The 26714-nt window shown below is 33.0% G+C and overlaps 1 protein-coding gene across 2 annotated transcripts in view; it reads right to left on the bottom strand.

Annotated features, from left to right (window-relative positions):
- The window catches only part of KYNU (kynureninase), a 166869-nt gene that overhangs the window by 38961 nt on the left and 101194 nt on the right, over positions 1-26714 (bottom strand). For both annotated transcript variants that reach the window (XM_054562756.1, XM_054562757.1), the window contains 4 exons: positions 17975-18036; positions 15806-15877; positions 14533-14607; positions 11822-11968 (listed from right to left, as the gene is read on the bottom strand). In XM_054562756.1, coding sequence (XP_054418731.1) covers positions 11822-11968; positions 14533-14607; positions 15806-15877; positions 17975-18036 — 356 coding nt within the window. The remainder of the gene's footprint in view (positions 1-11821; positions 11969-14532; positions 14608-15805; positions 15878-17974; positions 18037-26714) is intronic.

The following is a 26714-nucleotide window of genomic DNA, read 5'->3' as shown; positions in this document are numbered from 1 at the left end:
AAAGTTGTAAAAGTTTTGAATTACTAAAACATTTGAGAACAGTTGCTATAGTGTATCCTACTAAACTGAAGGAATTAATAGTTTTTAGTTTATCACTTAATTTCAGTCATGCCCACATTTAATTTAATCAAGTCTATACATGCTGTGGTAAATTTCCTTAACAGTTCTAATTCTTTGTCTCATTTTACATTCAAGTCCTTTGCCACATAACTTTTCAGCCCCTCCCACTGTGGGCAGGGTTCAATTCTCTGCCACTGGGATCAGCCAGGTAAGTTGTTTTGATCAGTGGAATGTTAGCACAAGTTTGGGATTAAGTTTGTAATACAAGCATAATCCCAAAAGCACTTATTCTGATCAATGGAAGTTAGCTCAAGCCTGGGATTAAGCTTGTAATACAAGCATAATCCCAAAAGCACTTGAATGGGATAGGCTTGCTCTCTCTTGCTCCCTGCCATCTCTGTGAGAAGGACTAGCGTGGGCCAACCTGCTGCCCAGGTGGAAGACAAAAGAAATTTATTTGGATCAGAATCTCTCTTAGTGAGTTCAGCCTGGATCTACTTGTCTCCCCACCCTCCTTTAGGTGGCTAGAGATGCACGAATGGGCACAGTGGAAAGCGGCAGGATTCCTGAGATCAAGTCCTGCCTCAATCAGCTGAGATAAAGATAACTGTTGGGGGTTGAGAACGAATCACACCAAGATGTGCCTCAATGATGCCTGGGCTTATATGGCTCAGCGAATTGAGAGCAGGCCCTGAACCAAAATGTCACAGATTCCATTCCCAGTCAGGGCACATGCCTGGGTTGCAGGCCAGATCCTGGGTTGGGGACATGAGTAAGAAGCAACTGATCAATGTTTCTGTCCCTCTCTTTCTGCATCTCTTCCCCTCTCTCTGAAAATAAATAAATAAAATCTTAAAAACCCCCCAACACTTTAAAGTACTTAGACTTGGCTATAAAGAAAGGAAATAAAAAAAAAGATGTACCTCAATAGTATGTCGATAACTTTGAGCTAAAGTCAACTTTGCTATTTGTTTCAGAAAATAGTCAACTTTAGCAGCAGACTCGAGAGAAATTTCTGCACTTGCCTCTAACTACCTAAAAAAAAATTGAATTTAGGGCCTTGCCCATAATAAGAGATCATCAGATATAACTTCTATTTCCTAAACATCTTTTCTTGTCATCCTCCAATGACCCTTTGAAGCCTCCAAGGTGCATTACTTCATTCCCTGTATACCCATGTCGCGTATATCCATATTCCCTTGCTATCTCTGAACCATTTCTGTATGTGGGATCTCTGACTCTATCACATATGCAGGATTCCCATACATATGTATGTATTAAATTTACTTATTTTCTCTTACTCATCTCTTATGTCTATTTAATTATTAACCAGCCAAAAGAAACTTGATGGTAGAGAAAAGTTAGTTCCTCCCCCACACAATTCATAAAAATAATATTTGCGACTTTACACTGTGTTGTCTCTATACATTGACTTGAATCCTTAACAGCTTCTTATCTGACTTTATTCTCTTGTTAATTACTTGCATGTTTCAAGCGTTTTGTATGTCTGCCTAGTAGAATTCAGTATTTTAGAAACAAATTCTTCCAGAAGGACAATCTGGATTAGTGAATTTGTATTATCCAAACTGTACCGAAGTAGTAATTTTCTAAATTAATAAACATCAAAATTATTTAGCTTTCTGATTATCATAAAGTTAAGTTTTACTTAGAGAATACAGTGATTCATTTCACATTAAGACAACTTTGTGCCCTGACCGGTGTGGCTGGCTCAGTTGGTTGGGCATCATCCTGCAAAGCAAAGATCACTAGTTTGATTCATGGTCAGGGCACATGCCTGGGTTGTGGGTTTGATCCCTGGTCCTGGTGGAGTGAGAGGCAGCTGATAGATGTTTCACTCACATTGATGTTTCCCCTCCCTCTCTTTATTCCTCCCTTCCCCTTTCTCTAAAAAAAAAAATAAGTAAAATATTTTGTAAAAAGTCAACTTTGTACATGAACATAAAACAACAACAAAACAACTGATCATTAAATAAGGGTGATAGTTCACCTTGGAAAAATATTTTAGCTCTGAGTTCTCTATTGCTGGTTTACTAATTGCACATATATTACATTCTCAAAACTTTAGATTTCCTGCAACTTTGAAGAAACATCTACCATTAGATGTTTTTGAAAGAAATAATTGCAGAGGGACCAATTTTAGTTGTTCTAACATCACGTAAGAATAACCCCAGATTGCTATTACAGGACGCAAACTATGACCTGCTTTTAGTAAATAAAATTATATTTGAGCACAACCCTCTTATTTGTTTAAATATTATCTCTTGATGCTTTAGCAAGTGAATTTAGTAGTTGCAACAGAGACCATATGGCTGACAAAGTCTAAATTATCTACTTCCCTACTTGTTGCAGAAAAGATTTGCTGACCCTTACCACAGAGCATAGTTTCTATTTTTAAAAAGTCAATACATTTAAGAATTAGTTAATTAGAAACCTTGTTCATTATAATGTGGACATAACTAGCATCTCAGAGAAGTTTTTACTGGTAAAAAAAATAACTAATTTTTTGTGGGGGCTGTAGATTTGGACTTTGTTTTTCTAAAAAATGAGTAATACATAGCATAAAAATATGATAGATGCTCCATTCTAACATAAGGTTTAGGAATGATAGAAAAGAAATACAATTAATTTTTATTAAGAGTTAGAGGTTATCAAAACCTGGGTTTGCAGATTAACAATTTTTATTCTTAACTAAAATTTTAGACTAACTCAATTTTTCATAGATATGATTTTGCAAATCAAACTATTTTAGAAAACTCAAGGAATAGAAAAAACAACACTTTTATTTTATTATCAATTATTTATAAAGACTGACACAATGAGGAACCATGAAACTTCACACTTATCCTGTTATTAAAAGCCTTGTGCTCACATCTGTGACACCATCTTTAAAAAAAACAAAAACAAATAAAGACTTGTGGTGCTTACAATATGTTTGAATGCATGTACAATTCTTTCCTAACAGGTGACACAAAACACAATTGATTAAAAGACCAGATGATGCCCCGGCTGGTGTGGCTCAGTGGATTGAGTGCCAATCTGTGAACCAAAGGGTTATCGGTTCGAATCAGTCAGGACACATGCCTGGGTCGCCAGCTGGGTTCCCAGTAGGGAGTGTGTGACAGGCAACCGCACACTGATGTTTCTCTCTCTCAAGTTCTCCCTCCCTTCCCGTCTAAAAATAAATAAATAAAATCTTAAAAGATGAGAAGATACAAATTTGATTATGAAAAGATGATTTTACCAAAGTTTCACTAGATGGCAGCATCATAAAAATAAAGAACTCATGGTTCCCACAAACCTCTCTTGTTATTCAGTTAAAATTTTTATTTTACTTTTAAGAGGAAATTTTATACTACTTAAATGTAAATTTACTTAAAAGAGTATGTTAAAAAATATGAATAGGAAAAAATGCAAACTCCATACTTGAGTACCGATTTCATGCAAATTTTCAAATAAACAAGTATTAACAGAATTTATTAAAATTACTGACAGGGCTCACACTCTGTGATTGATAGAACCACACAGAACCTTACTTTATAGTCAATCCTCAGACTATTGCATTAGTCTTCTAATAATTCTAAATACTTCCAGCCTGGCTTCCTCCAATGAACTTTCTAAATTACACATTTGATTGTAAGATTTCCTGTGCCCACTCAAAGAACTCACCTATTAACTTCAGAAAATAACTCATTTTTTTTTTTGGTATGGCTTTTAATTACATTTAATCTGGCCCTATCCAGCCTTCTTGTCTGGGGTGCCCCATACCTATCTCTTGTCTATTTGCATAAATCCTTCTCTGCCTCTAGGGTATTCTGTCCATCCTCACTTGCCTGGGTAACTCAGATTTTGATCACAATATAACTTCTATGGAAATGTCCCGTTGCCAAAGCCTCTTCTCTCTCATTTTCCAGCCCTATTTGTACAGATATCTTGTAACAATTTACCTCTACTTTTACACAATATAAACCTAAATCATTATTGAATAAAGGGATACACAAATAATAAAGTCATAAAATTTTCAATGAATATCCTTTAAACTGATGGTAAATTTTAGAAGAATATTATTTGAGGTCCTTTGTTTCTGTTGTAATTTTATTGCATAAGCTATTCAGAAAGCATATTTTAAAATGAAACTTCTTGCCCTGGCTGGTGTGGCTTTGTGGATTACGTTCTGGCCTGTGAATCCAAGGGTCACTGGTTTGATTCCTAGTCAGGGCACATGCCTGGGTTGCAGGCTAGGTCCCCAGTTGGGAGCAAGAGGTAACCACACATCAATGTCTCTCCCTCTCTTTCTCCCTCCCTTCCCCTCTCTCTCTAAAAATAAATAAAGTCTTAAAAAAATAAAAATTTTCTTGGACAACTAATAGTAGTTTAAAAATGTTCAAAATCCTCCCTAGCTGGCATGGCTCAGGGAATTGAGCATTGGCCTGTGATCCAAAGGGTTGCTGGTTCAATACCCAGGGTAGGACACATGCCTGGGTTGAAGGCCAAGTCCCCAGCCCCCTGTGTGTGAGATGTAACTACACATTGATGTTTCCCTCCCTTTCTTTCTTCCTCCCTTCTTCTCTCTAAAAATAAATAAAATCTTTTTAAAAAATGTTGAAAATCTTCTCAATAAAACAAATAATATGTGTTTTTGTTCTTGTCATCTTTAACAAAATATTAAATATGGTTTTAACCAATAAAATACTATACACAGAGCCTGTGTGTAATATTTGTACCAAGCACTAATGTACAAACTAGACTAATCCCTCTCGCCAGGCTATGTTAAAGGAGATATTGATGAAACAGACAAATCTAGAGATGAGAAATAGGAGGTGGGGAGCACGGCAGTATTTTGATAATAAAATGTAAGGGGAATGTATTAGTTAAGAAGGTATGAGACGGAGTTAAGAGATACATGGAGAGAAAGAGTAAAGGATTTTGGAGGTAGGAAAAGCAAAAAGATCTTGAGACCCTAAAGAGCTAAGAAATTTGTAGATGACATCTTACTATCGAAGGGTATGCTTTCAAGAGCAAAGCCAACTTTTTTTTTTTTTAAACTGGGAAAACAGTGATTGTCTTCTCTGTTTATTATCAACAGTAAGTACAAAACTGAAGGGGAAGAATAAAATGGATTGTCTTCTTGAGTCTGTCTGCAGCTCGTAAGGACCTCACACAAAATATAATTTGTTCGGTTTATTTCAGATTACCCAAGATGGGAAAAATAGCTCAAGGTAATTTTTAAGCTTAATTTAGTTCCTTTAATATTACTGACTTAATGAAGCACCACACATGTTCTAAGTGTGTCAAAAAATAAAAATGAAATTTGAAAAGCAACTCAAAATATACAAAAAATATTTTGATTTTTAAAGTAATTAATCATATAAATCATTCTCCAAAAATTTCTGAGCCTATTTAAATGGGAATATAGTTATAATTTTTATGCAATATGTGATCCATCAAAGTCTGATCTACTCTTGTTAATGCACACTCACTTATTCTTTCACTGGCTAAACAGTTATGCATGCAAAGATAAATGACTGTGCAAAGCACAAGCATACATCTGTGAGTTTTGTAGGGTCCATCTTCAATCAGTCATTAAACACTATTGACATAATCTTAAATTTGAAAGATAAGATAGGCATAGAAATAATCACAACGCAGTCCAAAGTGTGGGCAATGAAACACTTCCCATTATGCCATAAAAATACAACTGTAAGAGATATTTAACTTGACAGAGGAGCACAAAATTTTGTTTATGGTCAGTGATTGAACACTTAAGTTTCTACAGAGTCAGTCAAGTAATATATAAATTTGGTCTATACAAATACTTCACTTTACACTTTCTTGTAAGAATATTGCATATAAACATATATATTTAGGCCAGCTGTCACTGTGCTTCAGTGTTGGGGTCAATAGTATAGGTGGATGTTATACTGAACTGCTCAAGTCCCAAGTAATGAGCAGAGCTGTTACTCATCCTTACTACTCAATATTCTACAGAAATGGTGCTCCAGTGTTGCTACACTTCTAATTTTCCAAAAGAGAATTGAAACTAGGAGTTTTAATATTAAATCTTCTGATCTTCCATTGTTGGCACTTGATTAAAAATTTTTAAATATATCATATTTGCATATACAAAGAGGACTAAAAGTAATTCTCTAGGACAGTGTGTAACCTATGAAGTAGTGACTGCTTAGGTGGAGGAACAGAAAATATTTACATATGGTAATTCTATGTGGAGAGAAAGTTAAGAATAAAAAACATAGAGGGAGAAAATACAATATCTAGCAGGAAATACATCAAAAGCTTGGTTTAGCTGCTATATAAGTTATGTGGAAAGTAAAGGAAAATATAATATTGCTAATTTAGGTATGCAAAATCATAAAAGGCTAAAGTGAGTTTAACTTTTTCCCATAAATGGTAGAAGAGTGATGGTCATCATGTGGGAGAAATGCAAGGTAGGGGATCAAATAAGATATATATGTGCCCAACTGCAAATTTTCCAACAATGTGCAATTGACTTTTTAGATGCATATTGACTTTTAACATTTATTTATCTATTTTTATCTGCCTGTCATGCTATAAAGTGGATTTAAAGCAATCATATAATTTATCAATCACATGGTAATGATACTTTTATTCAGAGAGAGACCCACTTTGATATAAAATGGAAATATACTCTTACACAAAATATTTTTCTAGTGGTTACTATGCCAATCTAACACAGACACATAGATCAATGGAATATAGAGAGCCCAGAAATAAACTCTCATATATATGGTCAATTAACCTAATAAGAAAAGAGGTAACAATATACGATGAGGGAAAGACAGTGTCTTGAATAAACGGTGTTGAGAAAATTGGAAAGCTACATGCAAAAGAATAAAACTAAACCACTATTTTACATCATATATAAAAATAAAGTCAAAATGAATTAAAGACTTGAATGTAAGATATAAATCCATGAATCTTCTAGAAGAAAGCATAGGCAATATTCTCTTTCACATTATTCTTAGAAATAATTTTGGGGGCTAGTCTCCTCAAGCAAGGGCAACAAAAGCAAAAATAAACAAAGGGATTACATATTACATAAAACTCAAAAGATTTTCCACAGAGGAAAAAATCAACAAAACAAAAAGATAACTTACTAAATGGGAGAAAATGTTTGCAAATGATATATTTGATGATAAATGGTTAATACAAAAAATATATTAAAAACTCTTACAACATAACAGTAAAAAAAAATCCAATTAAAAAATAAGCCAGAGGACCTTATAGACATTTTTCCCAAGGGGACACACAGATGGTCTACAGACATGTGAAAAGACACTCAACATGACTATCAGGAAAATGCAAGTTTACACAACAGTAAGATATCAACTCACATCTGTCAGAATCACCATCATCAACAAATACACAAATAAAAATACTGCAAAAATGTGGAGAAAAAGGAACCCTTGTACATTCTTGGTGGAACTGTAAATTCAATACAGAGTTTCCTCAAAAATTAAAAATAGAACTGCCATATATACCAGCAATTCAACTTTTGGATATTTATCTAAAGAAAACAAAAATGCTAATTCAAAAAGATATATGTACTTCTATGTTCATTAAAGCATTGCTAATAATAGCCAAGATGTGAAAGCAACCTAGATGTTCCTCAGTAGATGAATGGATAAAGATGTGATATTATTTAGTCATAAATAAGAATGAAATCTTGCTATTTGCAGGAATACAGTGGGCCTAGATGTTATTATGCTAAGTGAAATAAATCAAAGAAAGAAAATACCCTCTGATCTCACATGTGTAATCTAAAAACAAACAAACAAACAAAATAAATGACTTAACAGAAATAGAACCTGAGATATAGAGAACAAGCTGATGGTTGACAAAGGGGAGAGGGTGATGGGATGAAAATATAAATAAATTAATTAATGAAACCTTCCCTTCCCTCTAAAAAATATTATGCAATAAAATCCACAGGGCACATGGAAAACACGTTTTTGGGGGCAGTACTTATAAATTTGGTCAGTGACACACAAAAATGTATACAAACTGTATAAAGATGACAACAAAATTTTACACATGTTAAATAATTAACAAACATATAGTAAATGGGCAGATACCATGAATAGCCTTTTTTTCAAAGAAGACAGACAGAGAGCCAACAGGCACATGAATATATGTTCAACATCACTAATTATCAGGGATATGCTAAAATGAGATATCATCTGTCAGAAGAGTGATCATCAAAAAGAAAAGTGTGGGTGAGAATGTGGAGAAATGTGATTCTGGATACATTGCTGGTGGGAATGTAAAGAGTGCAGCCACTATAGAAAACACTACAGAGGTTCTTCAAAAAATTAAAAAATACAGTTACCATATGATCTATCATTTCTTCTTGTGAGTATTTATCCAAAAGTATCTGAAACACTAATTTGAAGAGTCATGCATACCTCTATGTTCTTTAAGTCATTATTCGAAATATCCAATGTATGTAAATAACCCAAGTGTCCATCAAGAGATGAATGGACAAACAAGGTGTGGTACATACATAATGGAACATAACTCAGGCTGAATATTTCCATTTGTGACAATATGGATGTACCTAGGTATTATGCTAAGTGAAATAAGAGAAAAACAAATACTGTATGATTTCACTAATATACATAATCTAAAAAACAAAACAAATGAACAAACAAAACAAAATCTAAACAGACCCATAAGGCCAGGAAACAAAGTAGTATTTACCAAAAAGGGGAGTGTTTGCAGGATGGTAAAATAAGTGAAGGGGTTTAAAAGGTATAAACATTCAGTTTTAAGATAATGCCATGGGCATATAATATAAAGTACAGGGAATATAACAATAATATTGTAGAAGCTTTGTATGGTAACAGAGAATAACTAGGCTTATTATAAGGTTCATTTTGTAATGTGTATAAATATAAAATCACTATGATGTACTCCTGAAACTAATAAGACACTACATGTTGACTATACAGCAAGGAAAAAAAACCACGAAAAACTACAATGTAGCTACTATTACAAACTAATCAGATACGCTTTGGGGAGCAGTAGAAACTCTCACAAAAGCTGGTAGCACTATATGCCAAATGGATACAACCCTTTGGAAAGTTGGCATTATTGATTAAAAATCATCATACACACACAAAGAATTCCACTTCTAGCTATATATTTAGAAGACATGTGTGTGAATGTTCACCCAAAGACATTTATAAGAATGTTCAAAGTAGCATTTATTTTAGAAGCCCTTGAGTGAAAATAAAACTCAAACATCTACCCTGATTGGAATGGATAAAAATAAATTGTGATCTATTTTATACCCTGTAATAATAAACTGAAATAAAAAGAAAAACAAAACTGCTATGTGCGACATGGATAAATCTTACAAATGCAATAGTGATCAAATAAGCCAGAAAAAATAATATATATTAATCCATTTATAAAGTTCAAAAAAAGACAAAGCTGACATATAAAGTTAGAAGTCAGAAGAGTGGTACCTTTGGAGAAGAGGTAACAAGCAGTATTTAGAAGAAGGCACAAATGACGATTCTGAGTAATATAAATGTCTTAGAAGTTTCTTGATTTGGGCGTGATGGTTTTCAGTATTCAAAATAACTTATCAAGCTACTTATGATTTTTGTTTTTTCACATGCATGCATTTCTTTATTGAATATGTTATTCAAAATTCCTACCTTCTATTTCCTTTTACATAATTTGAAGTCCTCTTCAAAAATCTATTCTTGTTGACTGTCTTTGCTCCATACCAACATGATTTTTGTTTCCAACCATATCTTATTTCTGAAAATTTTCCTCTTTTTTTTTTTTATCTCATTGAGCCATTCCTAACAGCCTTTTCTAGAATTTCCTATCTCTTTCTTGATTGACACTAATATTCTCTCTGCCTCTCATCCAGCTTTGGCTTCATAGACCACCCAAGAGAGCTATGTATATCTATATTTTAAAGAGCATTTCTCACCATCCAGTGAAAATGAGGGAGGGGGAGACTGTATACCAAGAGTATAAATGTTTGTTAGAATAATTTTATAATGGATATTTCTAAACCCATTATATTACCATTTAACTCCCATAGTATATCACTTTTTTGTGGTTTCATTTAGATGAAACTGCTCATTCTTATCTTTTTTCCACTGAAAGGTCCAAGAAAATTTCAGTTGGTAGGTGGTTGCTACATATTTTAACTGAAAGATAGCATGCAAAATGCTGAGAGAATGATTTTAGCAACCAAAGTAGTTAAGAGTGAGAATTGCATATTAACACCTAAGTAAACAAGTATATTTTGCTTTTAATTGGGGAATAAAAGAAAACGTATATCTGAGCCACTTCCCCTAACTTCATATTTGCTGAGGACAGTAGAAAGGGGTCGGTGACCATCACTAAACAGTTGAATTTGTGCAATTGCATAGATATTCTATACTCTTCTACATCTACACTAATTTATGACCTGAGTCTTGGTATCCCAAAGTAACACTTTTGAAAACAGAGACTCAGGAAAGTCAAGTAATTTGCTTGAAAGCATATACCAATGAAATGATTGTTACCAAGATTTGAACCTCAGACTGTGGTTGATTCCTAAACCCGTGGTTCTTATTCTGTGTCTTTGTGCTCATTTGTATGAAGGTTAATGAGACGTGCATGCATACTGAGGGACTCAGGGACTGCTGATTACTTGTATAACATTTTAAAATATGATTTTTTATTGGCCTCCCTTTATTTTTGTGCTTAACATTTAATATCCAAATTAAGAAGACATTATCTTTATATCTTTTCTAATGCACCACTTTCACAGTTATCCATCAAACCAGTTGGAACTCGTGGTTGGAAATTCCTAGAGACTGCTGATAATGGTGCTAAATCTCTCTTCATTAGTTCCATTCATTAGCTTCAATAACTGAATATATTAACTAGACCTCACACATATATTAATCCCATAACTTATTAATGTTCAGAACAAAATTAGATTGTCACCTTTTTGAATACATGACTTGATTACCAAATCAAATAAAACTGTTGTTGAAATATTTTAAATCCAAATTTTAACTGTTGGTCCTCTCTCATTTCTTTTTTGTAGCAAACAAATGTTAAAATAACTTTTTTATGAACACATATATAAAGAGACACAATTTCAAAATGATAAACAATCTAATGTGATTTAGTAATACTTAAGAAATTATTATAGGTGGAATCATTTCTTAAGATTTTTAGGGGAAAAATGTATTTCTTAATGTAATCTGTGCAAAACTCAATCTACTGATAAATTTTTACTCTGCATTTCTTCTTCAGATGTCCAGGGTTAATCGAGACTGAATTATATTTAGAATGAGTCACAGTAGTCACAGTATGACAAACTGTCCTAAAATATAGCTACTATCCTAAGTGTTCCATCTGCTTCCTATTGACTAAGCAGCTCATTACCATTACTACCACCTGCAGGAAGCTCACCTGTTCTGTTGACTAGAGGTAAATGTTGAGACAGCAGATGCTAGTAAAAAGGTGAGGCCAGAGAAGTGACAAAAAGAAGTTTAAATAGAGATGCTTGAAGCAAAAAAGATTATAAGTTTTTTAAATGCAAAGCTTTCTCTCTCTCTCTTTTTTTTTTTAACTCTAAGTAATTTTACACGGGTAGAAAGGTATTTTACTCTAAGTTCAGTTAGCATACTTCTCAGTAGAGTGATGTTTGGGTGTAATAGGAAGGAGCAAATGAGGCACATACCTTTGCTTGTCCTGCTTTTGTGATGGCAGGTATATTAAAGAACTGTCCGGTATAAAAATGTATCCCACTGAACAGGATCACTGCAATAGAGTCTCCTTCCTTCTCAATTACTTCAAGGATATCTTCTGTTCTCAAAGTTTCTTCCCCCTGAAGTTGCATTAGGCCCAAGTTACATCATATCCACAATAATAAATTTCTCATTTCATATTTCCCCATCTAAAATTCACCAGGAGCTCTTTCCCACCGTAAGTAAAATCAAAGGTAAAATTTTTTCAGGTTAATCCAAAACTTGGCAGGAAAGCATCATTTGAGCATATTTTCTTATTATTATTAAGTAATGATAATAAAAGAGTGAAAAGAGTTTTATAAAGTGTATATTTTTGAAGAACCTTAATTGACTTATTTTTCAGTTTTTAATTAACTGTTACCATATGCTTGCTTATAAATTGTTTCCCTCTAATTCAATAAAACAAAGGAAGTAAAAGTCCACAAAATATTAAATAGCAAGATAAATTTCATAGAAATAAGTATTTCAACCTAATATCCTGTTTTATGAGTTTAAATAAAAACTTATGCATCTTTCATAAATAAAAAGACTTATGTGTCTTTCATCTAAATATAACCTAACCAATATCTCCTATTAACTTAAGTGTTAAATCTCCTTCACAGCAATCTAAAGATCAAAACGCAAATATTATGAAAAAAATATCAATAACACTCTATTATTAAGGCTATTTTTCTGCACATCTCCCTAGCTAAAACTAATGATTGGTTACATTATTTAGTGAAAATTGTGAATGAATTTAGATTTGGTCCTGAAAACAACTTGAACAGAAAGAAATCAGCTATATAAGAAATATCAACTTATATCATAACAATTTTTATCTATTTATGAAGTCTCAAGGACTTTTCTCCAGTGCTGAATCTCACATGATTATGAGGTGGAAGCATCACTAACTATATTAATATTTGAGAAAAATTCACTATAGTATTCGTAAGTTTTTCTTGTTATTTTTAATTTTTGGTAATTCTTGTCACTTGCTAATTACTGCATCCCATGTTAAGCGTAAATTATATATATATATATATATATATATAATCACACATATAATATACACTTTAATTTCTACCAGAAGCTTAGAACTTGTTCACAAAACAATCTATAAAAACAATATTGATATTGAAATCTCTAAGTTTTTAAGGATGCATACTTTATATATAAAGATAATGATTTCAGTAATTATGAGAAAATCTAAGTAAAATTAATAACATAGTAATACAAAATTCTTTTTCTTGAAAGACTTTCATATGATTTGTCCATCACAATTTCAAAAAGAGTAAGGAAAGGACTCAATATACTAATACGTGTTATTTATTTTAAGAATCAGTATTAAGCAAATAAATGTATTTGTTAAATATAGACTATGGTAGTGATTTTCAACCAGTGTGCTGCAAAAAATTTTAAAACATGCAATACTCAACTATTTCATAAGGGGCACTGACCTCTTTTCCTTTAGATTGTCAAATAAAAAATGACAATAGCCAATACAATAGCCATCCAGTGAGAATCAATCAACATGATACCTATTTTTTTGTCAATTGGCCAAAAATATAACATGGTTTTAGTGTGCCACAGAATTTTAATAATTAGTTTATGTGTGTCATGAGAGGAAACAGGTTGAAAATCTCTGGGATATGGCCCTCTTTCATGTTGACTTGCTCTAATCTAGTGTCCAAGAGTGCTCCCAAGATTATGACTGCCTAATGAGGCTTCATAACACTTGTCACTTTTAAAATTAAAATGTGATATATTAGTGGCTACATTCATTTTTGTGTGACATTAGCTATTTATATATGACCTATGAAAAAATATCCTCTTACAGGTGTGGGGACTTTGTTTCATTGATTTATTGCATGTCGGCAAATAAAAGTGAATGAAGTAGATTTTAATTCCTCCAAATATTCTGGGTTGAAAGAAATACTTGCTCAAACATTGGCTTAACAGCCTGGCAGCATCATTTGGGAAAACTAAAATTTATTCTGTGTGGGTCTCTTAGTGTGAAATTTCACAAGCTGCAGGGTTTATATGTCAAAGTTTCTACAACTTAGCCCTATTGCTCTATTAATGTAATGTGAGCAGTTCTTTAGATCTTGAACATATGCTCAAATCTATTAGTTTGTTTCCTCTGTTACCAGTTTAAATATGAAGGAATCCCAGGGAGATAAAGTAACTTTTCCAAAGTCCCTTATCCAGTAAGTTGGTGAGTATGGAATTTCTCAGGCATTTATTAGCCACGTAAAAAGTCCAAGCTTTTTCTACGGTACCACATCCCTTTCTGCACCTTAGTCCAAGCTCAGAAGAAAATGTTTGATTCTTAGATTAAGAAACGACCTAAAAGATAAGCATCATTCAGTTCCAATATCACTACTTTTTACTATTCTTTTAATGGCATCTGCCGGTATGGCATTTGATAATAAAAATTTGCAGTAAAACAATATACTTGTAATATGACTAGCCCTTGAAAAATAAAAATAAGTACATTTCTAATTCTCCATTTTTAGCAAAATAGAGAATTGTGTTACAGAAATATAGGTTTTTTACTCTTTCTTGAAAGTTCTATTAAAGTAGTGATGATAATAAACTGAAGAAAATAGAGAAAAAATCAATACTAAGTAGAGACATTATGAATATTTATTTCTTTCTCATATACCTCTCTTGGCTTTATAATCCGCATACTTTCCTCAACATTGAGTCTGTGAAGTTGAAGCTGTGATTCAACAGCATACTGGAAAAGAAGGATAATTTATTGAATCTAGTCCAATAGTACTTTTAAAAGTACTTTGAAATAACCCCTGAAAATACATAATAAAATAACAATAAAAGTATGTTATTATATTAATTGCAAGGTCAAGGTTAAAAGTGATAAACACAACACATTAGAAAAGAACTGCTTACTATAATTTACATGTTCAGGAATCTGAATATTCCTCAAAACACTAAGTAATAGAGATAAATTAAAACATAAGTATCATCTAGACTTTAGGAGGTTGCAAGAGATTTTTAGAATGGGATATTAAATTATCTATGAAAGTCAAAGCCAGAATTTACAAAATAACCAAAGTGAGTAGTGTGGACTTGCTGGGCTAGAACAGAGAATATAGAAATAGCTCACCCTAGACAAGATAAGCTAGTAAAAGAAAAAAACATCAAAAATTTCCCTTCTTTGAGAGTACAAGATCTGAATGGGTCGCAATTACAGTGACCTTGAATTTTTTTCAAGATATTAATTGAGGGTTTTTTTTTTATTATGGTAATGACTATTAACATGAACATAATTCGAAGACTTAAAATTACAAGATGTGGGCTAGAATACTTAACAGTGAAAATATAAAGACAAAACTCAAGTTTCTCTGGCACTAAAACTGAAATGTGCAATATACTTTTACCTGTGGCTGTGGCTGGAATAATTAAACTTCTTATCAACTTGAATAGCTGATAAAATAGCATGATCTTTTTAGTGAACCAGAAGAAATATTTTTAATCTCTAACAAGTAATTTAATACTTATGGTAGTATACTATAAAAATAAACAGATAAAAGTTTATATTACTATTCTTTGCAGCTAATGTGTTAAGTACTTGGCAATGTATCAGTTTCATTTTATATAAAATAGAAGAGAAACATGAATTAACAAAACATTTATAACTGCACTAGATTTAAACCAGCAGTTTGTTCAATGTTGTTAAAAAAAGACTAATAAATCAATGTTCTTATTCAATTCTTTCCTCCTTTAACACATGTTTTACTTGAACAAAAGAAATAAAGCTACAATTTATTTTTAAAAAGTGCCTAAATTATTTGGCAGTTCTTTTTATTCTAAGGTTACTTGGAAAAGACTAGTGAATAAACATTCAAGTCAGGCATATTTCATGTTCTTCTAGGAAGAATAAAGAGAATGTAAATATAAATTTGAAGAATCCTTACATGATCTGAAGGGAAGGCTTTGGCTTCTAGAAGAATCTTATACCGTTTTGGTGTAGGCTTAAAAAACGATAACTGCAATAAAATGGATTTATTGGGAAAAGCATTAATGCACAATTATACATTTGTTTATCTTACAACTACACCACCATAGTAAAACAGTATGTTACTATTTTATAATCTTCAACATTTTACATGCACTAATTAATTACACATCTAGGGGTCTGTCAGGGGTACCTTTTCCAATTAGCCTTGTTTCCAATGAATTATAAAGAGAAAAAAAATACTGACTCATTATGTTTATTGATGTAGAAGCAAATTCAGGAGAAAATGTGAATCAGAAAATACAAATCCTTAAAGTTTACTTGAATTATAATTAAACAATTGTCTTCCCAGTGCATTTAATGGTAATTTCTCTATTGTGAGACTGAAATCTCATGGCCCATAGATGTCTTATTTATGTTGATTTATCTGCCACTGCTGATTTGGTTTCTAGTACATAAATTTCCACTATTTTATGGGTTTTTATTTTAGGTCCAACTAAGAAGTACCTAAGCCTGGTATGAACCATTTCACATTTCTAGAGGCACCAGGGAGAAGTTGCTCAGTTGTTCAGTGGGGTCCTTTGATTCCTCCCGACAGTCCCTGAAGAGGGGACTGACAACAACAGCAATGAAGATGATCGCTGCTGCTCCTTGGGTGCTCATCACTGGTATGGGTGCTAAAGCCATTTTCACAGATTATTACATTTCATACTTGTGCATCCCTACAAGGGAGGTATTATTTTCCTCATTTTTACAAAGAATAAAGTTAAGATTTAAAAATGCTAAAAAAAGTTGCCCAAATTCAAATAGGCATTAAGAGACTTAGTTGGGAGTCAAACCCAGAGGTGTCTGAACTTACAACTATGCTTTTTACCTTGATACTTAATATACTCCATAAGTGTGTTTCTTCATACTTAATAATCATTTCTCCATTTTACTAATATAAAATATTAATATCTTCATTGTGCATCTTGGTCATGTAGACATGTTTACAAAAACTTTTTAAAAATCCAAACATCAAGCAGTTACTGTAGACATCATATTTCAAATAAAAAATAGATTGGGTTGGCAAAAAAGTCTGCTTTTTTAATAAAATAAAACACACATTTTTCATTTTCACCAATAACTTTATTGATTTGTATATTTTGAGTATTTCTGCTACCTCTCGCATGGTATAACTTTGATTGTTCTCAATTAATGTCTAAATTTGATCGTTATCAACTTTAACCTGTGTACCTGACCATGGAGCCTTGTCCAGTAAGACATCTCCAACACAAAACTTCACAAACCACTTTTGACACCTTTGTTCAGTCATGGCACCTTCTCCATACACTGCACAAATCTTTTGTTGCATTTCAGTTTTGTTTTTATCTTTCCTGAAATAATAAAGCATAATATGGCAAAAATGTTGTACATTATCTCCCATCTTCAGCATTAAAACAAGTACCCCGAAATTCACCAATCTTGATAAGTTTCTTTTTTTTTTAATCCAGGCTGATATACCAGCTGTCACAATGTCACAATACAATCTAACAAAATAGTTTTGAATGAAGTTAAAGACAATTAAGTGCCACTAGAGCTATCAGATGGAAAAAGACAAACTTTTTGGCCAACCCAATATTTGACATTTATTAAATACTTATAGTGTAAGAAGCACCTCAAACACAGCAACTTGTTGCAGGTACTAGGTCCCTTTTCTCCAATTTAATTTTATTTTCTTTTTTAACCTATTTCAAAAAACTTATCTGTTGACCCATACTGATCCATACTGATCCATAATCCACTCTGTTAAAAGTGTCTCTCTATAAAGCTCAACATTTGTTAACATTCGTACATCATTAGATTGTGTGCTTGCAAGCAGTTTTGCTTTTCACCCACTGTGACTCTTATTCCCTGTATTCTGAGACAGGAGTTGTTCATCATTCTAAAGCTTTTTGCAAGAGTTAACTCTCCTATGACTATGAAGAAGCCTTTTTATCATGGTCCAGCATTTCCTGCTAAAAATAAAAATAACCTCACAACTTGTTTTTAAGCAAGTAAACCACCAGATGCTCATGAATTAAAGATAGAAACATGTCAAATTTTGTAAATAAATGTATACTAAACATTGATGGGAAAGAAAACTTACCAGTAGAAGATGTAAATTAACAGTCAAACCATTCATGAGGACTATTTCTTTCTCATTGGCTCCTGCAAAGTAAATGTGTCATGATTAAATTTTTTCTATTAGTGCTAAAGATACTTGAAAAAACAAAGTAGGAAGGTTTTGCTCTTTCCTCCTTAATGTTTTTTAGAGATAAAAACACATTTAATGTGTCATCACAAAAAAATGGAAGTTTTCCCACTTGACTCATTTTATCAAACAATATCTGCACTTAATGTACATAGCTAGCTAAAAACTATATTTATTTTTGATATAGTGAAAAATAACAGCAAAATAATGAAGCATTTGCTTTTTTCCTATAAACTAAAAATGATTTATCCTATCATCAGCTAGTTGGTCAAACTCCCACAGAGCATATTTGTATGGTATCTCCAAAAGAAATCATAAATGAAATGAAGGTCAATCACATTTTTAAAGCTGATTATTTCTAATGTCAAATTAAAATACACCTTTCATAAAAGAAGGCTACTTTGCCAAACGTAATTCTCTTTTATTCCAGTGAGTTATGTGATAGTTTATAAGACAAAAGAGCTAGTAATTAAAAATACAAATATCTAAATAGCTCTGGGGCTTATTTATAAACACTGATATAAGATAATTAACATAGATAAGTATTGTCTGATGAAAAAACATGCAAAATTAAAATATCTATTATACAATCATATTTGATCTAATTCCTATTACTGAGGGTTTTGGCGGTAGAAAAAGATCCAGAGCATATATTGGACAATAAACTCAGAGTATAATAACAACAAGGATAATACTTTCTTTATTTTTTAGTTTATTTTAAATTTATAAATCATGTTTATTCTGTTACAGTTGTCTCAATTTTTACCCCTTTACCCCGACCCATTCCACCCTCACCCCCCACTCCTACAGTCACTCTGTTGTCCATGTCCATGGGTCATTCATACATGTTCTTGGTCTAGTCCCTTCCTCTTCTGTCCACCATTGTCCTCTTTCCCCGTCCCCTCTGGTCCCTTTCAGTCTGCTCCATGTTTCCGTGCCTGTGGTTTATTTTGTTCATTAGTTTATTTTGTTGAATAGAGTCCACTTACAGGTGAAATCATATGGTATTTGCCTTTCATCAACTGGCTTATTTCACTTAGCATAATATTCTCTAGTTATATCCATGTTGTCGCAAAAGGTAGGAGTTCCATCTCTCTCTTTCTTTATTTCTTAAATGCAGATTGTTTTACTTATTTTTTTAAATGTCAAAGTTAATTATAAAATATTTAAAAATTTAAAACCATTATAAAGTCCCAGCAATTAAATCAACATGACACCAGCACAGAAATAATCAAGTAGATCAATGAAATATAATGAGCATCTTAAATACAAATGTATATATCTAATAATATAATATATGATTAAGTTGATATTTCAAATCAATGGGGAAAATAAGGCTTATTCAACAAATAAGGTGCATAGACCACTATTACTTGAAATAAAACAAATATAGAGCCCTATTTCACACATTATACAAGAAATATTTGGGTGAGTTAAAAATCAATATGTAGAATCTAAGGAGTTTTAGCAGAAAATGGAACTAATGTTCTTCATAACCTGAAGTAAAATATTCAAACTCAGAAGCTATAAAGTAAATATTGACAAAATGACTGTATTAAAATTTAAGACTATATAGTAGTGTGTGTATATATATATATATATAACTTTATAAACTATATATATATCTATATATATATAAAGTTAAAGGACAAGGTTTAGAATAGGATAAACTATTTGCTACACATTTAAAACATGGTTAATAGATTTTGTTTTTGTTTTGTTTTTAGAGAAAAAATTCTACCAACCTTTAATCAATAAATGGACAAAGAATACCAAAAAGTCATTTAAAGCTTTTTAAAAATAATAGAAATAAGCAAGAAATATACAAAAACAGGTTTAGTTTCAACAAAGAGTAAAGGAACAATGAAAATAACATCATTGTCATGATCAGATTAGTGAGTATTAAAAATATTGGTAATATGAAGTATCGGCAACTGTCAAAGGAACTGGGGATTCATAGACTCTTTTTCTTCATCTTCTTAAAGCAGTCCCTTTAGCATATTTTGCAGTGCTGGTTTGGTGGAGGTGTATTCTTTTAGCCTACTTTTGTCTGGGAAACTCCTTATTTTACCTTCCATTTGAATTGAGAGCCTTGCTGGGTAGAGCAGCCTTGGTTCCAGGTCTTTGCTTTTCATGACTTGGAATATTTCTTGCCATTCCCTTCTGGCTTGCAGTGTTTCTGTTGAGAAGTCACCTGCTAGCCATACCGGGGCTACTACCCTGATATGTGTACTACCTCTTCCTCCCTTGCTTGCTTTAGGATTCTCTGTTTGTCTCTGATATTTGTCTTTTGAATGATGATGTTTCTTGGAGTGGGCCTCACTGGGTTCCTCTTGAATGGGACCCTCAGTGCTTCCAGGACTTGTGGGACTTTTTCTCTACTCCAATTAGGGAAGTTTTCCATCATTACTTTTTCAAACAGTTTCTCTGTCCCTTCCTCATCCTCTTCTTCTTCTGGTATCCCTATTATATGGATATTATTATGTTTCAGGTTGTCCTGCATTTCCCTAAATGCCTCTTCATTCTTTTTGAGTCTTTTTTCATTTTTTTGCTCTTTCTGGGAGCTTTTTTCTACTTTATCCTACAGCTCGCTGATTCGGTCCTCAGCTTCATGTAGCCTGCTTTTGATTCCTTCTACTGTGTTCTACAATTCAGAAATTGTATTCTACATTTCCTCTTGTTTCTTATTGATAGTTTCTATGTCCTTTTTCATGCTGATATAGTTTGCAGTAAGTTCCTCATAGTTTCCCTGTAGTTTTGGTAATTTTCTCTGAGCTCACTGAGCTCATTGAGCTTCCTTAGAATTATTGTTTGGAACTCAATATTTGATAGTTGACTTGCCTCTATTTCATTTAGTTCTGTTTCTGGGGATTCCTTCTTTCCCTTTGAGTGGGGCATATTTCTTTGTCTTCCCATTATTTGTGAGACTCTTGTCTTTTGCTTCTGCTTCTTAAGTTGATCTGTTTTGATATCCTGATTTTGTGGTATGAATTCCTATGGTCGGAGACCGCTGTTTTTTCTTTCTGGATCTGCTTCTGGTGATGTCAGATGTTGTCCCTGTCTGACATTAGGCAGTCTGTTCGAGACTTCCAGGAATCTACTGTTTGTGGCTGTCTCCTTCAGCTGTTAATGTAGTCACTCTGCACTCAGCAGGCCTTCTTAGACAGCTCAGGGTGGAGCAGAGTCCTTCCTGGGTGTGAGATTATTGAGTCCTTTCACGCTGCTGCCGTATGGGGGAGGAGTAAGCACTGGGATCCTGCTGGGTACTCTCTCCGGTCTTTCTCCAGAGCCTCCATCCTCAGTCTCTCCTCAAGTGTCTCCAGACCTCTCTGCACCCCCTTTCCCAGGGATCCACTGTCTGTGACTGCCACTCTGCACTCAACAGGCAGCTTAGACAGCACAGGGTGGGGTGGAATCCCACATGGGGATGGGGCTATTGGGTCCTCGGATGCTGGTGTTGCTCAGGGGGAGTGGTCTCTGCCTGAGCAAGATGGCTGCCGCCATGTGGAGGATGAGTTAGCACCGAGATCCTGTCAGCTACTCCTTCAGTTCTCTCCCCAAAGCCCCTTCCCCAGTCCCTCCTCAGGGAGACTCTAGCTCAGTCTGTCCCCACCTTTGCCAGAGCCCAGGGTAAGTGACTGCAAATAAAAATTATGCATTGGCCCTTTAATCAGTTCTTTGTGTCTCCAACCGCCTGTCTCTGGCAGAGGGCAAACCTGCTGCTTTTCGCAGCTAGCTGTTTTCTGTGTACTTTTTTGGGCTCTGGTGCTGCGGGCTAGAGACCCCCTATTTTGGTTTAGACCCCACTCTTCTCAACTGGCTGTTTCAATATCCTTCTGGTGCTGCTGCCTGTGGGCGCCCCGCCTGCCTTCTCAGGTCTGTACCAAACTCCTTTCTAGTTAGATTGTGTTAAAATCTCCTGTCTCTGAGGTTACAAGGCTCCTCTCTTGCTATTGTTCAGTTGTTTGTTCCAGGTGATTTCTCCATAATTTAGTTGTAATTCCAGACTGGTCCTGGGAGGAGGTCAGTGTGACTTCCACTCACTCCTCTGCCATCTTGATTCTCCCCTATTTTTAGCTCTTACATTGCCTCTTAAAGGCAATTAGACCCATGGAATAGGAATAATATCTCTTTACCATCACTGAGAAAAATAGGCTATGAGCTTTAATATTTGTAAGCTGCACTAAATATTAGGAAAAAAACCTATAATATAAGTCCGTTATTTTTTACGCATAGAGTTACTTCTACTAGAGTCATTGTAATAGAATAGGCAGTAATTGGAATAATTATTCTAATAGATAAATTGCAGGATTAGTTTACTTGAGGGGAGTCCACTGGAAATAATTGTACAACCTAGGTATTTAGATTTCAACATAGCATATAGCAAGGACTCATGGACGAAAACAAAGGGGAAGAGTTGAAGGAGGGAGGGAGGGAGGGAGGGGGCAAGGGAAAGTGGTAGGGTGTAGGCAGAGACAAATGTATTTGAAAAAAATTAATTAATTTAAAAATGTATAAATAAATAAATAAAAATAAATGAATAAATTTCAATACACAGCCATATTAGCTATATACCTAAACATCATTGCACATATTTAAGTATACTATTTTGTAAACTTACTGTTCCTTATAATTATTGCAACAGTTATTTGGTGGCATCACTGAAAGTGTACATTCAAATTTGGTTCTCTTTTTAGTTCATGATAAGAAAAATAAATACCCTTTTGGCTTTAAGAACAAATGATTCTAGTAAATTAATCAAATCATCAGAAGTCTGACATCAGTTTTGCAAGTTCATTTTAACCTGAAATGAACATTCACAAATGGTTGTAAATGATTGTACATACACAGAAGAAAAGTGAATAGGTAATCTGAACAAGTGAGTGTATCTACAACCAAATGGTTGTTACCATTTACTCAGATACTCACTGAAGTTGCCATTGTGAAAAAAAAAAATTGTCAATCAAAGGTGAAGATATAAAAGTGAATTGAAAAGTAATTTTACTTTCAAATGGTTTGCAAATGTAGATGTTAAATTTAGAATGAATGTCATTAATGACCATAGCTGTGAGTTATACACCTGCTGATCACTAGAATATTATAATAAACGAGGTTGATTTTCCTGTTGACTAGCCCCCCCAAAAAAGAAAGAGCCCGTGTCTTCATATAGTAAAAATGAATGAACAAACAAACAAACAAACTTCTTGTTGCATTTGGCCGATGGATTTCCCCATTCGATATGCAAGGTTTGATACGCAAGGTGGGTGTATGCCTTGTCATTGTAAGGTGTAAATTGTCTGAAGTCAAGGGGCAATAGAAACAATCGTATTCTACATTCCAAGCACTAAATAAAATTTCTCTTAAACATATCACATAGATATGAATATGATATGTTTATGTTTTATACAGTGGCATATATCTCCTATCATATGAAAATCTTTTTGAAATCTTGTAAAAGAAATGATATCAGCTCTATTATATTTGTGTCTCTGTATAATGGTATACATTTTAGTATTATTTCTACAACAAACCATTAACTAAGGTATGTAATCTGATATTATCCTTATCTCCTTGTTAGTTATTTACATGCATCTTTTCTGAAAACCATTTATTACAATAAAATGGAAGGGAGAGTAGAAGAAAGGAAGGAAAAATAATTTGAAGTGAAGACAGAATTAATAGAAAGGGAAGCATTTAAAGAATGAACTGAAATAAGAAGAAAAAACACAAAAAAGAAAACATTATCACAAAATGAAAATATAGAAATAGAAGAGTCAGGATGGGGTATGGGTGAATTTCTTTAGCAGCTCAGACATTTCATTTTTGCTTAATGATTACATTCTGATTAAAAATGATTATAGATCCTGTAAAATTTTAGTTCTCTATGGAGTGCAGCATTCATATGAGATCACCTAAATGTTTTATTGTATGGGATTGTGATAAACCAGATGTACTGGGTTGAATTAGTCTAGACACACACTTGGTATGTGCTTTCCTCCCTTCAAATATTAACACTGAATCAATTCTTTGTAAAGAATCTGTCATTGACTAGAATAATTTGTCTGTCCATACACATGAAAATTATTCTGCCTTGGTATATATTAAATTAAATTCAACCAAATGCTTCTCAAAATGCTCTCCTTATGTGCTACTGAAGTTTATCAAAGACAGGCTCAGTCTAATATACATATATACATACATGCACACATATGTATATCTGAGAGTGGTATTAAGATTACAGTTTCAGAACACTAACAGAAATGTTCATTCCAAATATAACCTGAAGGCATGGAAGAATAAAATGTTCTTAACATCAAATGGCCAAAAATGATTTTTATTGTATTTTAAAAAAAGAAGTGACCTAATTGACATATCTTTTTTAGTTCAAATTATATTTTTGAAACCACTATTTTTTCTAACATATTTAAATATCGTCAGCATTCCTTAAGAAAATAAACTTAAAAAAACTTATTATATTTTTTGTTTCTATTCTTTTTTTAAAAAAGAGCTTTTAAGAAATTAATGTCACATCATCAACAAATATGGAAGAAAATTCTTTTAAAAATCTTCCCCAAAACTTATCAGGCTTTGAGAGTCTTCACTTTGAAGATTATCCTATAACTCACTACAGTAAATGTTAAGATTTGAATCACTTCTTTTGAGATGGGTGTGAGACATGGCTCTCATTTGAAAAGTGAATTCCTGCTTGTTCATTTAATGAACATATATAGGTATTTTTTGCTTTACCCAGAGGTGAAACCTAGTTAAATGCAAGCACTGACTTCTTATCTCTATGCCTGGAAAGCTAAAGTTTATTGAGCCCTTACTATGTGCCAACACTTTTATATATGTGACATGTATTATCTCACATAGTCTTCACACAATTTTGATGAGGTTATCTACTTAGATTTTCCATATTTTATCAATGAGCAAATGGATATCCAAAGAGATGAACTAACTTGCCCAAAGTCTCACAGACAGGAAGTAGAAGACAAATATGTACACTCTCATATTAAAAAAATATATAATTAAAATCTTTGTTCACAATTACACAAAAATTTTCTACATTATCTATTCCCTGTAAATCAAATACAGGAGGCCCATGTTAGTCACGAACTTTCTCCTGCATCTCTCTAATTGTAATTTAATGTCAAATATTTTGGAAAGTGAAGGTGACAGGGTGCCCAGTTGCTTAACATTTGATAACGTGGTTCATGATGAGTCTTGGAACTTCCATATCCTTTTCTGCATATTTTATTAAGCAGATGTGAATATTATTGTGGACCTGGTTGTAAGGTTTGTGGTTGGGAGACGTTTGAGAACTTTCCACACTGTTCTTCAAGCAGCAAATTCCTTTGGCCTCTAGAAGTGGCCAGTGCATGGCTGAGAATTCACCCTCTTTGCAGAGAGCTTCCCGAGATTATTGCTTCTCTGAGGGTCAATTCCAAGTTTCATAAAGCAAATTTATGTTCACATTACAACAATATTATAAGCTGAGATGCATGTATCTAGATCTTTGTGATTTTTATGTACCCAGGGAAAAGTAGGCTTAATAATAATACTAATATTCTTTAGCAATTCTATTTCTAGCATCTTAATAATATATTAATTATAAGAGAATGTTATTACATTTTAAAGAATCATTGGCTCTATATAAAGTGTTTACTTGATAGATATTCTTCCCATCTGAAATTGATATTCTTTTCTACGTCTATGAATACATACTGTTTGTTCATTGTCTCTTCCTCCTATCTACTCTATCAATTTGTACAGCATAATAATTTTTATTATCCTCCCATTACTTCTTTTTGAGATATTTTATGATGAAATAAAGGCTATGGTTTTAAGAACCTGGAAGAGTCAATCATAAACCAAAATATACAACTTGTCTATTTGTCTAGCAAGTAGCAAAAGTAAATTTGACTTCTGCTGCTCTTTACTGTAATTACCACACAGTTATCTTAAATGTTTTGTTATTTTACCAACTCTATTTTCAAGGAGAATTCCAGGGTTCTAGCACTACTATGTGAAATAAAAGATAAAAAATAGATATAGAGTACAATATATGAAAATAAAAACAAATTAGGAGCTATTAAAGGTTTTTGCTACTTTAAACTTGACCAATTTTTTTCAGGACTTTCTAGTAATGAGGCAGAAAAGGAACTTGCATTGGATTAGCAACAAACAAGATAAACACATATCAACACCTTCTAAAGGATGTGTTTCTACTAAAGCAAACAGTGAAATCATTCATTTTTCAACTTGACTTAAGAACCATTTCTCTGATTAATATATATCATGTTAAAAATAAAGAAATTTGGGCCTAATAGTTACTAAAATTAAAAGAAAATACCAAGATTTTAAAATACACTTTTGTAGACACTGTCAATTTGTATCTCTCTGATCAACAACAACAACAAAAAAAAAAAACAATAAAATAAACTGAAAATACAGATTACTTTCAGCCACTGATAATATTTCAAAGGAAATATGACAAAAACACAGAAAATTAAGAGAAATTTGTTCCATACGTGTTATAACTTTGTATGGTATTTCAAAGACTAACAGAACATCCTAAAGCTAGAGTTAATAAATAGTCTGTAAAAAAATTAAATAAATTCAGTCTCTTTACCCT

The sequence above is a fragment of the Pteronotus mesoamericanus genome, unplaced genomic scaffold, assembly GCF_021234165.1.
Source record: "Pteronotus mesoamericanus isolate MK-2021 breed Mesoamerican mustached bat unplaced genomic scaffold, CSHL_Meso_final scaffold_651, whole genome shotgun sequence".
NCBI classification, from domain to species: domain Eukaryota; kingdom Metazoa; phylum Chordata; class Mammalia; order Chiroptera; family Mormoopidae; genus Pteronotus; species Pteronotus mesoamericanus.
Note: the sequence above shows the minus strand (reverse complement) of the source record. Positions and strands in the feature narration are given on the sequence as shown.